Source organism: Sparus aurata, chromosome 22 (genome assembly GCF_900880675.1).
Source record: "Sparus aurata chromosome 22, fSpaAur1.1, whole genome shotgun sequence".
Lineage (NCBI taxonomy): Eukaryota > Metazoa > Chordata > Actinopteri > Spariformes > Sparidae > Sparus > Sparus aurata.
Window position 1 is genome coordinate 30,770,010 of NC_044208.1, and position 14,081 is coordinate 30,784,090.

General features: G+C 44.3%; 2 protein-coding genes across 8 annotated transcripts; both read right to left on the minus strand.

Moving 5' to 3' along the window:
* Positions 1–629: 629 nt before the first annotated feature.
* ubr7 (ubiquitin protein ligase E3 component n-recognin 7) lies at positions 630–9,907 on the minus strand. Of its 7 annotated transcripts, none has more exons than XM_030405672.1 (13): positions 8,363–8,662; positions 7,332–7,463; positions 6,169–6,302; positions 5,862–5,922; positions 5,389–5,484; positions 4,840–4,893; positions 3,798–3,903; positions 2,190–2,236; positions 2,052–2,147; positions 1,486–1,650; positions 1,211–1,376; positions 1,067–1,128; positions 630–978 (listed from the first exon to the last, which is right to left on the minus strand). In XM_030405672.1, exons 2-13 carry the CDS (start codon positions 7,446–7,448, stop codon positions 886–888), a joined length of 1,197 nt encoding a protein of 398 aa, XP_030261532.1. In that variant the 5' UTR covers positions 7,449–7,463; positions 8,363–8,662; the 3' UTR covers positions 630–885. The 7 variants fall into 7 exon arrangements, with proteins under 7 accessions (XP_030261532.1, XP_030261535.1, XP_030261534.1 ...); XM_030405675.1 differs by having other exon boundaries at positions 2,199–2,236; positions 8,363–8,661; XM_030405674.1 differs by having other exon boundaries at positions 2,052–2,138; positions 8,363–8,661.
* Positions 9,908–10,466: 559 nt separating this feature from the next.
* tmem251 (transmembrane protein 251) lies at positions 10,467–14,061 on the minus strand. Its single transcript, XM_030405676.1, has 2 exons — positions 13,935–14,061; positions 10,467–11,516 (listed from the first exon to the last, which is right to left on the minus strand). The coding sequence occupies exon 2, from the start codon at positions 11,506–11,508 to the stop codon at positions 11,119–11,121; it is 390 nt and encodes a 129-aa protein (XP_030261536.1). The 5' UTR covers positions 11,509–11,516; positions 13,935–14,061; the 3' UTR covers positions 10,467–11,118.
* Between the last annotated feature and the right edge of the window lie 20 nt (positions 14,062–14,081).

Here is a 14,081-nt window from a genome sequence, read left to right on the forward strand (position 1 = left end):
AGCAGCGTTACAGCAGTGTTACAGCAGCGTTAGGGTAGCATTAGGATGGCATTACAGCAGTGTTACAGCAGAGTTACAGCAGCGTTACAGCAGCGTTAGGGTAGCGTTACAGCAGCGTTAGGGTAGCGTTACAGCAGCGTTACAGCAGCGTTACAGCAGAGTTACAGCAGCGTTACAGCAGCGTTAGGGTAGCATTAGGATAGCATTACAGCAGCGTTACAGCAGTGTTACAGCAGCGTTACAGCAACGTTACAGCAGCGTTAGGGTAGCGTTACAGCAGCGTTACAGCAGAGTTACAGCAGCGTTACAGCAGCGTTACAGCAGCGTTACAGCAGCGTTAGGGTAGCGTTACAGCAGCGTTACAGCAGCGTTACAGCAGAGTTACAGCAGCGTTACAGCAGCGTTAGGGTAGCATTAGGATAGCATTACAGCAGCGTTACAGCAGTGTTACAGCAGCGTTACAGCAACGTTACAGCAGGGTTAGGGCAGCATTAGGATGGCATTACAGCAGCGTTACAGCAGCGTTAGGGCTAGGGAAAGGAAAAATATGCAGAGAACGCTTCCACTGTGACATCATCAATAATCAATCAGTTCTATTAATTCATCCTGAAATATGACAGGACTCCATGTTGTTGGTTCAAAGGATTCAGTTTAATTAGTTTTCAGTAAAAAGGAAACAGACTCATACATGTTGGTAAAACACACATTAGAAACAGGAAGTCTGACAGTTTCAAAATAAAATGAAGGTAAAAACTTTATTCAGAAAATCCACAACATCGCCTGGAAACAAGACATGGGAAGAAGATAACAGATGGACGACATTCCCAGTCAGGAGATCACAAAAGGTCAAAGGTCTTTAGAGGGACAGCTGGAGGTCAAAGGTCGTCAGGGGCTGTAGAAACGTCCGGCATCAACTCGCCGCCTCTTACGACTCTGCTGCTGCTCGAAGAACTGACGGATGTCATCAGGAGTCACAACCTATCAGAGAAGTCACATGACATCATCACTCAACCTATCAGAGCAGAGACAGTCACATGACATCATCAGTCTTCAGTCTCAAACTCACTTTTCCTTCTGCAGCGAATCTCTGCAGGAAGTCCTTCAGTTCACTCTTCATGTCGTTGTACCCTGAAACCAACAAACACAAAGAACTCAGTGACAGACCTGTGTGCATGTGTAGTACTGTGTACACATGTAGTTTTCCGTGTACCGTGGATGATCTCCAGCTGCTGCACCCGGTTCAGGTTGTCGAGCGCTGACATCAGCGGGTCGTGACCCGGCTGCGTCTGTTCGCTGTTCTTCCCTTTGTTCTCGTAGGCGAGGACGGTGTCTGATTCGTCCAACAGGAAAGACAGACTGGCAGCAGACACACGCTCCTGATGACAAAATCATCACATCAACATAAGTACACATTAAAATATCGGATAACCTCATAGTTGCATAATTAGGGCTTCAGCCAATAGAAACTCAGACAGGTGACGCTACCTGGCAGGCCGTGCAGGAGCAGAGTTTGGAGCGCCAGCCTGATGGCCAGAAGACCGCTCCTGATTGGACTCTTCTCTGACCAATCGTAAGCAGCTCCGCCAGTCTACAACTTGGCTCCGACTCCTCATGACTCCGTTTACAGCTGGGCTGGATGACATCATCACCCTGAAAGGTTAAGGACCATTAATCAATCGCACTGATCAGTGTGAATCAATTTCATCCCACAGATGGAAACAGACTAAATCGTGACTGATTAATAAAAACAGAATGTTCAATAATCAGTTTGAACTCTCAGCGTATCAGATGATTGAACGACTTCAGCTGATGACATTAATAATTACTTTGTTCCGGAACGATCAATCAGTTTGTATTTCTGTTACTTGCCTCGGAGAAATACAGTCTGGAAACCTTTGCACGAATTTGATGATGTTTTTAGAACTGAAATGTGATGTCTTAATTAAGACACGTGATGTCATCAACGACACGTGATGTCATCAACGCCTTGTAATCTCCTTTTAAAGACTCAACTGTGCACATTAAGATTCAGATCAGTGTTGCCCTCTCACCTTCTCTTCTTTGTTAGGAAGGTTTGTGTTTGACTCGTCTGCTCCCGTTTCCTCCTTCACCTCCTTCACCTCCTTCACCTCCGTCACCTCAGTCACCTCCGTCACCTCCTTCACCTCCGTCACCCTCACCTCAGTCACCTCAGTCACCTCCTTCACCACCGTCACCTGTACATCTGCACCTGGAACTGAACAGGAAGTTCATCACAGAGACAGGACGTGTCAGATGCACACATGGACAGATGTTTGTAGACCAGTTTTTCTTTATAAACAGTGAAACATTTGAACAGTAACAACCTTCAGTCCTGTGATTATCTGTGCTTTCAGAGGGACTTTGAACACATTAGAGGTTCTAATTGATCACCAGACGGACATGCTAAGCTAACAAGCTGTAAACATGACTGACAAACAGGAAACATCGTCGTCTCCCTCTGCCCTTTCTACCTTCCCACAGAGTTCCCACAGCTCGTTTCAATCCTGGTTTACATTGACCCCAGAGCAAACGCTTCCACCACCATAGACCACATAAAGACAACTAAACAAGCTGGAACTGATATCCGCGGACTCTCCCAAATTCATCCGGGGAAACTTCAACCACTGCTCAGCTGATAAGTCACTGAAAGGATTTCATTAATAAATGCCACCTGCACCGCCTGCCTGGGGAAGAGTCTGGATAAATGCTATGGATCTGTTCCAGATGTATAAAGATCTGTTGCTTCTCCCTCTCTTGGCCTTGCTGACCAAAACATCATCCTGCTGGCACCAGCCTACATCTGAATCATTAGGAGGACAGAGAAGGTGACCAAACACATCAAGCAATGGACCAATGTCAACACTGCAACTCTGCAGGGATGCTTTGTATCTACAGACTGGGATGACCTTCTTCCCCCCTCCAGCTACATCAGTGAGTGAGTAGACACGGCTTCTTCATATCTCCTTTTGTGTGGAAAACATGACTCCCAACAATAAAGTAACAATCTCTCCAAATAATAAACAAGAAATTCTCAACAAAAAGAAAATAATATTCTTCACTGGCACCAAATCTGAATAAAGGAGGTAAACAAAGAGGTAAAGTGTGCCAACAAACATGCCAAGCTGAAGTATAAGAACAAGGGAGCCTCTGTTCAGCCTGGCAGGAGATTAAGAATGTCTGACGTTGACATTGTGGAATCTTTTAAATATCTGGGTGTGGTGCTGGACAAAATTCTGGAGTGGACTACAAACATGGAGGCAGGCAGTCTACAAGAAGGGCCTGAGCTGATTCACTTCCTGAGGAGGCTCCAGATGTTTTATCAGTCTGCTGTTGGGAGCTTCTCCACTGTGGTGTTCTGGAGTGTGGGGCATTAAAGTGAAGGATGCAGGGAATCATTCCTGCCTGCTGCCATCAGACTTTACAACACTTTAAACAACAAAGGATTATGAATGTAAAGAAAACTGCAGCTTATGTTCCACTTACCAGTACTCCACGATACCTCAGCATTTTACTTTATTTCATACCTTCTTAAGCATTTTACTGTTTATAGTACTTTATTGTTTCTATATTTGCCTTTGTATTTTGATTGTATTTGTACTTGGATGTACCTGCTGCTATGACGACCTAATGTCCCCTGGGGGAGGTATAAAGTTATCTTTCTATCCATCCATCATTCTTCTTCTTCCTTTAAACTCTGAGATCACACAGCAGGAGACACACAAGCTGTGTGTGAACACATGAGCATGAAAACATGACAGATGAACAGGAGTCTTTACCTGCCAGGTGAGCAGCGTAGGTCCAGAGGAAAGGGTTTCTGTTCATACAGGATTCACAGATCATCTCCTGAAGCTCCACACAGTCCGGAACCACACAGCCCAGGTGCTGAAAATACAGACAGGTGGGTCAGTCACATCAGCCAGCAGAGGGCGCCACAGTAGTCTGTGTCAGGTGTGCTGCTGCTACCCGTGTCAGGTGTGCTGCTGTTACCTGTGTCAGGTGTGCTGCTGTTACCTGTGTCAGGTGTGCTGCTGCTACCTGTGTCAGGTGTGCTGCTGTTACCTGTGTCAGGTGTGCTGCTGCTACCTGTGTCAGGTGTGCTGCTGCTACCTGTGTCAGGTGTGCTGCTGCTACCTGTGTCAGGTGTGCTGCTGTTACCTGTGTCAGGTGTGCTGCTGTTACCTGTGTCAGGTGTGCTGCTGCTACCTGTGTCAGATGTGCTGCTGCTACCTGTGTCAGATGTGCTGCTGCTACCTGTGTCAGATGTGCTGCTGCTACCTGTGTCAGGTGTGCTGCTGTTACCTGTGTCAGGTGTGCTGCTGTTACCCGTGTCAGGTGTGCTGCTGCTACCCGTGTCAGGTGTGCTGCTGCTACCTGTGTCAGGTGTGCTGCTGTTACCTGTGTCAGGTGTGCTGCTGTTACCCGTGTCAGGTGTGCTGCTGCTACCTGTGTCAGGTGTGCTGCTGCTACCTGTGTCAGGTGTGCTGCTGTTACCTGTGTCAGGTGTGCTGCTGCTACCTGTGTCAGGTGTGCTGCTGCTACCTGTGTCAGATGTGCTGCTGCTACCCGTGTCAGGTGTGCTGCTGCTACCTGTGTCAGGTGTGCTGCTGCTACCCGTGTCAGATGTGCTGCTGCTACCTGTGTCAGGTGTGCTGCTGTTACCCGTGTCAGGTGTGCTGCTGCTACCTGTGTCAGATGTGCTGCTGTTACCTGTGTCAGGTGTGCTGCTGCTACCTGTGTCAGATGTGCTGCTGCTACCTGTGTCAGGTGTGCTGCTGCTACCTGTGTCAGGTGTGCTGCTGCTACCTGTGTTGGACTCACCCTACCGTGCAGCCAGTCCTCACACACCACACACTGAATCATCTCATCCTCCACCTGGACACAACCACAGACAGAATCACACACCTGTGAGGATTCAACTCCTGACCTGAATGAAGCGAACGATCCAGTCGAGGGTTAAACGGCTCCATCAAGACTAACTCAACAGGTTCAACTGTTAAAAATAACGTGTGCAGTTATTTACTTTTAATTTATTAAAAACAAATTAAACTTACATTTCACAGTTTCATTTTTAAACATTTAAAAGATATAAACCAAAACATTTAAACATGTTGCACTATCTCTGTTTTCCTCACAACAACCACAATCATAATAATAATAATAATAATAATAATAATAATAATAATAATAATAATATAATATAATATAATATAATATAATATAATACACACCTGACAGCTAACCTATCTCTGACCAGGTTAGTTTCCAAGTTTCAGTTGCCATAGTAACAGAATGGACTGTGTGGCTTTGCTTTATGGAACTAAGTGAAATGAGCCTAGCCAATGTGGTTACAACAGGTGTGTATCTCACCTGGTCGTCTGGGTCAGGGTAAGGTCGGCTGCAGGTGCAGTAAACCCCAAAGAAGTTATGACTGTATTTGTTTAGAGTGTTGACCTCCTCCTTCTCCTGAAACAAACACACACTTATAATTTATTTATCCTATTGCATACAGCACTTTTTCCTCTTCACTCCAAACATCTGGGCTAATATAGTGTCTATAATATAATATAATATAATATAATATGAAAGTTGTTTGGTGGGTGGGACTTGGTGCAGGTTGTTAACATGTGATTATGGGCTGGGCGGTACAGATGGGCTCCTAACGGGCTGGATGGTGCTGGTATTAAACCTGCACTCATCACTTCCATCCAGTGGAAACAGAACACGTGGAGAGTTTACACCGAGGCCTTTGTGTGTCTTTGCTCTCAGTGAATCCTCAGAACTGAACTCTGCTCCTGTTGTATGTATGTGAATAATGTTTGTATGACCACGTGTGAACTCACGGCGAACAGTTTACACTGCAGCTCTGTGAACTTCCTGTTTCCACAGTCACAGCGGAAGTTCCTAATGCAACCACAGAAAAAGAGTGAGTCAGTGACATCATCACGTTTGTTATGGTTATAAGTTTTATACATGTATTCATAATCAGATTTTTCCTTTATAACCTGAACATTTGTTTCTACAGTCAACAAGTTTTACATTTGATTGATTGATCAATGTGACAGTAAACTATGTTTTCACACATTCAGTCTAATTCAATCATCAGCTTATTAGAATCAGTGATACATAGAGAGGATATTTGACTTTGACCTCTTGGTGTAAAGTTCGAAGAGGTCGTGTCCTTCATGACATTTGTATGAACACGCCAAACACACGCCTGCTGCCTCTCCGCCTTTAGGTGTGCACGTGTTACAGGCATACAGAGCCTGACGCTTCACGTAGCCCTGAAACACACACAGATACACACATAAATACACACAGACACGCACATAAATACACACAGACACACACATAAATACACAGACACGCACATAAATACACACAGACACACACATAAATACACACAGACACACACATAAATACACACAGACACACACATAAATACACAGACACGCACATAAATACACACAGATACACAACATAAATACACACAGATACACAACATAAATACACAACATAAATACACACATAAATACACACAGATACACAACATAAATACACACATAAATGTCGCATGAAGGAGGAGGAGTTATAATGTACTGTATCAATAAAGATTTTTGATAAACCTGCCCCTGAGCCATGTCATGTGATCAATCAGCTTCAAACTCCACTCAGCTGTTACTAGAACGACATATTTCTACCTGAGGGGAACCGGACTACATCATCCTGAGAGGTGTTCTATTGTTCTGTTCACCCTGAAGAATATTATAAAACTGAACCCTGCAGACATCAATCGTTCCATTAAAACACCAACTGTGACCTCAGCAACAGCACTGCTGTGACTGAACCATCACGAGTGGATCCGTAAAGATCAGCTGATCATTGTTATGTCTTTATCCTGACCGCTTTTTAATAAGTTCAAATAATATTCAGCAAAGATAAACAAAACACCAGCTGCAGTTTCAGAAGTCTGTCCGAAGTGAACCATCGTCACAAACAAATCAATAAAGGATCTCTGAAAAAGAAAGAAACCAACATCCGATGCCGAATTTGACTGTATTGTTTATTGAATGTTGATTATTGGGTGTGAAAACATCAGAGCGCCTGACTGTACAGATGTGAACAGTCAGTGTTATTCCCACACGCTGCTCAGTGAAGCTACAGCAGACACACATCTGTTCAACATCTGGCTGAATGATTCTCAGCTGCACATCTGTTCAATGCTTCTTTCTCTTGTTTACAATTCACTTCACATATTTCAGATCTGATGGAGCCACTCAGTGATGGTAAACATTACACACAGGTGCACTCACCTGAGGATATGAGCAGTGATCAGAGTCACTTCCTGCCAGGACAGCTGACGCTTCTTCCTCCAACTCTTCATCTTCCTCCAGAACATCAACCAGAGACACCGTCTGCTCCTCCGACATGTTCAGAGCCTGCAGCTGCAACACCACACAGTCTGTGACTGTCACTTCTACTCACTCTGTCTCTGTCTCTACTCACTCTGTCTCTGTCTCTACTCACTCTGTCTCTACTCTCTGTCTCTACTCACTCTGTCTCTACTCACCCTGTCTCTGTCTCTACTCACTCTGTCTCTACTCTCTGTCTCTACTCACCCTGTCTCTACTCACTCTGTCTCTACTCACTCTGTCTCTACTCACCCTGTCTCTACTCACTCTGTCTCTGTCTCTACTCACTCTGTCTCTACTCACTCTGTCTCTGTCTCTACTCACTCTGTCTCTACTCTCTGACTCTACTCACTCTGTCTCTACTCACTCTGTCTCTATCTCTACTCACTCTGTCTCTGTCTCTACTCACTCTGTCTCTACTCACTCTGTCTCTACTCACTCTGTCTCTATCTCTACTCACTCTGTCTCTGTCTCTACTCACTCTGTCTCTACTCACTCTGTCTCTATCTCTACTCACTCTGTCTCTGTCTCTACTCACTCTGTCTCTACTCACTCTGTCTCTACTCACTCTGTCTCTGTCTCTACTCACTCTGTCTCTACTCAGTCTGACTCTGTCTCTACTCAGTCTGTCTCTACTGGTTCTGTCTCTACTGAGTCTGTGTTTGCGTTTTCATCTCTTGTGGATTACTTGACTTCTTAAGTACATGATGACGTCGCAAACAGCGCCACCGTCAGCCTCTACCTGAGCTCTGTGTGCACCTGTCGGATGCAGTCAGGTCGGTTTGATCAGCTGAATGATCGGGAAACGGTTTGAGGTCCGTCTTCAGTTAGCGTCAGTTAGCATCTCTTAGTTTGAGCAGCAGTGATGCATGTGAATCCGCTACCTGCTAATGCTAACTAACACTATTACGTGATTAAAAACACAAACTTACCGAGCTGAAACGGAACCGAACCGGAACGTAAGACAGATAGTCTGCACCGTCTGATCCGACTGTAAACCAGTCAATAACCCGATCAATAACAATCAATAATCCGCTGCGCCTGATCAGCTGATGGATCTTTGTTATCAACCCGCTAGCTGCTGTTAGCCCAATGACAACTTCCGGTTTATTTCCGCAGATCGTATTTGGCGGCACTATGGGGTCAGAGGTCAGCGACGTTTCTAACAAAACAAATTACACGAACAAAAACAGTCGAGCGGAGAAACACAACTGATTAAATGTGACGGGAAATTAACTGTAGTGACGTTACGACGTAAATAAACTATAATGTTGTACTGTGGTGCATTCACGTGACAACCAGAAATCACGGAAAGAGTAATTAAAGATCAGCGTAACAGATTAGTCTTGTCTAAATTTATGTTCGTCAAATAAAAACATCCTGTGTTCCTGCAGACACAACATTTCAACATCTGAATAAAAGTTGGAAGCTTCCTTGAATACAGCCAATAACAATAAAACTCAAGAAGAAAATGGAGTTTCAAAGGCTATGAAACTACAGTTTTCGAGGGTTGTGAAGGCGGCAGACTGTACGTGATGACGACAGCACTACGTTGTAGCAAAGATGGCGGCTATGGCTGTGTATGCGGAGCTGAAGTTCAGAGATGGATTGAAAGAGAAGATCAGCGTTAATGTAGAAAATAATCTGAGTTCTCTGATCAACGGAATTCAAGAACTGAACCCGAACGTATCACGACTGCTCAGCGAGCTGGTGGAGCGAGAGAAAGCCCGCGGAGACTGCGCAGACGGTGAGCTAACTGATGCTAACTGCTAACATGACAGCAGAACACATGACATGTTCATGCTATACTAAAACATCTCACATGCTGTTTTAGCATACTCAGTAGCATGTTAGTGTGGGATTTCGGACGCAGCCACATAACAAACACTGATAGGAAATGCGTTGGGGAGTATGCTATTCAATACAAAGGGAGAGCACACAACTACTGTTGGCAGAAACGTTAATACATGTTTCGTGTGCATATTTAATCTTCACTCTACTTTTCGCTGGAAGCAACAACCATACATTTACGAGTAACCCTGAACGCAGCATGTATCTCTGTGTACTGATGTCCAGACAGCCACAGCAGCGGTAACAACAGTCTCTGCAGCCCAGAGAGTACAGAGTACATTTAGTCATTATTTGTTATTATTAGGCTGTTCAGAACCCGGATGTTAGCGGCCAGTGTACCTGTGAGCTGTGGGACACATGTTGACCTACTGACTCCTGTCCGTACACACTCCACCTGAGTGCTGACGCACCGGGATGAACGCGGCCATCAGTAGTGTTGGTTATCACACCTGTGCTTTTCAAAATGTCCGCTGTCGTTCTTCTGATTCACCTGTTTGACCTGCTGCAGATGAGGAAGAGGAGGACGACAGTGATGAATCAGAGCCGGAGCATCCTGAAAACTCTGAAGTTCAGCCTCCAGCTAAAAGATCCAAAACCTGAAACACCTGCGGACTGCGTGAGACGGGATGACGTCACTGTCATACCTGTTTGGACTGTAATTGATGTCAGGTGATCAGTCACATGACCAGGTGAAGCAGGTTCAAGTGTGTCTGACTCACTGTTTACACTCGGATAAAGACCAAAAATAAACAAACACTTTTTCAAAATGTGGTGAGCAGTGTGTGTCTTCTTCTCCATCAGCTGATCACTCATCAGTCACCGCTGACGACAGGTGAGTTCACTCGGAGTCCAGATGTTATCAGAAATATTTATCGAGACATCAAATAGAAATAATTAAAAGAAAAATAATTCATCTTTATTTAAACAAACGAAATCACATGTTGTTGACTTCATGAAGATTTTAGTGTGTGTGACAGTGACACGAGTCCAGAAACCAGGAAGATCCTGCAGTATCACAGTATTACTGCAGTGATACTGTGATACTGCAGTGAGACAGTATTATTGCAGTATTACTGTATATTACTGCAATAATATTGCAGTGTTATTGCAGTATTACTGCACTCATCTCCTCAGTTTATTTCTGAATTTTAAGTTTTCAAAATAAAATACACATTTTAACTTCACTTCTTTTGCTGTCATTTTTATTGATGTTGTCATGGTAACCAGCATGTGTCACGTGACTCATTAAACACCAGTCATTTGATTGGCTGCTTGGCTCACAGCTGTCAGTTCCGTTCAGCCCCAACAGTATGTATCAAAACATTCATTTAAACAAAAAGAGGTGCGTTCAACACGCTGCACACACACACACACACACACACACCGCAGGTTCAGACACGTCGCTGCTGATTGGCTGATGTCTTCCATTGAGTGACTGCTGATTGGTGAACACCTCTTACACACAGTGTGCCATTCAACCTGGACGCTGATTTAAGATTGAACATGCTGCAGTTGAACTTTCAACTGCGGGTAACCATAGCAACAGTACTGATGCTAACAGGCTAAACTGGCCACAGACAACCAATCAGAGTGTAGGATTATGTGTGTCCTAACAGTAATAAATAACTGACCAGATCCTGACAGTCACGCTCAGGGCAGTTTGACTCTAGTCCTGACAGACGGGGCGGAGGGTTTAAATCCAACAGGAGTGTTTGTTACACCATAAAAAGGCACACAGGAAGTGACATCACAAACATCAGCACAAACAGTTCAGTTTGTTTTATGGCCTCAACCTCCCCCATGGCCCCGTCCCTCTGTCACTGATTGGTCCACTTCTCTATGTGTCGATGAGCGGCGAGCCTCTCAGATTGGCCGTTTTGCGGGCAGCGTGACGCCGGCTGCACAGCAGGGCGAGGCAGACAGGAAGCACGCAGTAGCCGACGGCTCGAGGGTCGGCTCTCGTGCAGGAGAACAGGAAAAGGAAGAGTTGCAGGTATGGCAGCAGGAAGACCGACGCCCACATCCAGACAGGAAGTGGTGGCAGGCGAGAGCTGATGCTCTGAGACCAGCTGTTGGGGAGGGGCGGAGCCGAGGGGCTGGTCCCACCTCTCTGCACGTGCTCCAAACTGAAGCTGTGAACTTCAAAGACATAATACACCGCCACGATGCTGAGCAGCAGGTAGAGAGCCACACCCACCCATCCCATCCGCTGACGGAAGTTCATCATCCTCCATACTGCAGGGAAAACAATCAATACTCAATCAATAATCAATCTATAATCATCAACACTGCAAGAAATCAGTTAATCATCAATACAACATCCCATTTACTGTGATGACGTGATGTTCATCATCCTCCATACTGCAGGGAAAAAACAATGAATAATCAATCAGTGAACAATGATCAATTTGTCATCCAATCCACTGATGGAAGTTCATCATCCCGTGTGATCAATACATCTATACTCTGAGGAAAATACAGCCATCATGTATGATCACTAATCAATACAGTGATGGAAAACATAATATATGCTAAATCTATCAATACTGAAAACAAACAACAATAGATCAATACATCTTCCATCTGTCTGTCTGTGACATGACTGTGTTACAGCGAGGGGTGGGCCATATGGGCAAATAATAATATCTCGATATCTTGGGGGATTTTGGCGATAATGATAATCAGTCGATATCCTTTAAATGTGATTGAATGTGTCCAGCAAACACGTTTTTAACTCCGAAGGCGCTCAGCGCTCTGAACGCTGAAGCTCATAGGATTTATATTCAAAACAGGCGCTGCTAGCACTAAAAACGTGTTTGGTGGACACAGACCCTTATACCTACTTAAAGATTACAATAATGGGCACAATGTTTAAGGAAAACACTTATGTATTTTCTTTAAACTTTAGAATTAAAGTACAAATAAAACAAAGACTCTCCATTTTTGAACTTCTGAACTCAATAATTGAACTACACTGTAGGAATACTGAATTCTGTAACGTTCAGATGCTCTGCTGTCAGGTAAATTGTGCTGTAGTGCAGACAAAAAAGAGCATATAATAAAATAAAAACAGTAGCATTTGTAACAAAGTGCTCCATGCAAATGTTGAGAACTATTGTGCATCATCATCAAGTCTATCTTATGGCCTTATTAAACAAATGACTAACTTAAAGTTCCGTCCAAGATTGTACAACAACAACAACAAAAAAAAAAAAGACATTTGCTAAAAAGGTTCACTGAGGGTTTTCTCAAATATTGTACAAAAACAATTCAACACGCTGTAGTTCATATTCCAGCCTATAGTTGGCGCTTGAAATTCACCACAAACGGAGAAGAAGAGACGGAGCTTATGCATAAAGCTTGCGCGCTGTAAACAGACAGTAGACGGAGAAACCGAACACAACATGAAGAAGACAAAAATGGCGAGTGCAAGGAAACCAGAATCGTTAGTGTGGACCGATAATGACGTCGAACTGCTGCTGCGACTCACACTCGACTACAAGGAGAGTAAATCTTCTGCAGCACGAACACAAGCATGTAGTCCGCCATTGTTGTTGTTTTTATGAGACGTCGCGGGGTTCAAAGGCCGAAGCCCGAGGGGTGGGGCGATGGCGTCATCGATACGCAACGAATGCGGATTCGGTGTCCACACAAGAACGCAAGGGCTGCTTTTTCAGATTTTTCCAGCCTGAGACCCGGTTTCAAAAAAGTGCGTTTTTAGGATCCGTGTGAACGATGAAACAATGCAAAACGTGCGTTTACACAAAAGAGCGTTTCCATGTGGACGCCCCGAAGTGGATGTGCGTTTCAATATTTTTGGCTAAGTAATTTAAATACTCGATAATGGAAATGTGCACATCGTCAAAACAACAGTGAGGATATTATCAAAAACATGACGGTGTGTTACAACATGAAGGTGTGTTACAACATAAACATGACGGTGTGTTACAACATGAAGGTGTGTTACAACATAAACATGACGGTGTGTTACAACATGACGGTGTGTTACAACATGAAGGTGTGTTACAACATAAACATGACTGTGTGTGTTATAACCTCTGTTGATAATCTTATTCATATGTAGGACAACGATATTAAATCTGACCTTTTTGCCAGTTTTAATCTGTTGTTTTCTAAGTCTCCCATTTTAAATCTGACTCTGTGTCAGTGCAGAGCCACGGGGTTCTGGAGACTCTCTGCCAGGTTTCATTCATTTTTCGCCCAGTTTAATTCTGAATCAAATGAATGTCGGACACGGGATGTTTCCTGCCTCCATCTTGCTCTCTGTTTATTTCAACACAGACACGTTAGCAGTCTGTTAGCAGTCAGTTAGCTCTCTGTTAGCAGTCTATTAGCTCTCTGTTCGCAGTCAGTTAGCACTCAGTTAGCAGTCAGTTAGCTCGCTGTTAGTAATCAGCTAGCAGTCAGTTAGCTCTCTGTTAGTAATCAGCTAGCAGTCAGTTAGCAGTCAGTTAGCTCTCTGTTAGTACTCAGTTAGCTCTCTGTTAGTAACGTTACTCAGTTATCACTCAGTTAGCTCTCTGTTAGCTCTCTGTTAGCACTCAGTTAGCTCTCTGTTAGCTCTCTGTTAGCTGTCAGTTAGCTCTCTGTTAGCTGGTTCAGTCGTGTTTTGTTGTGTAAAACTGCTCTTACCTTCCTTCGCGCTGATTCTTTCAAATTAAAATTCTGCTGTCGACTCGTTTTGAAGCCGCTGTGGTCCCGGGAGGTCCGGGAAGTCTTTCTGTTCCTGTTTTGTCACCTGACACCCATGGATGACGTCATGCATAGGCCCAACTCTCC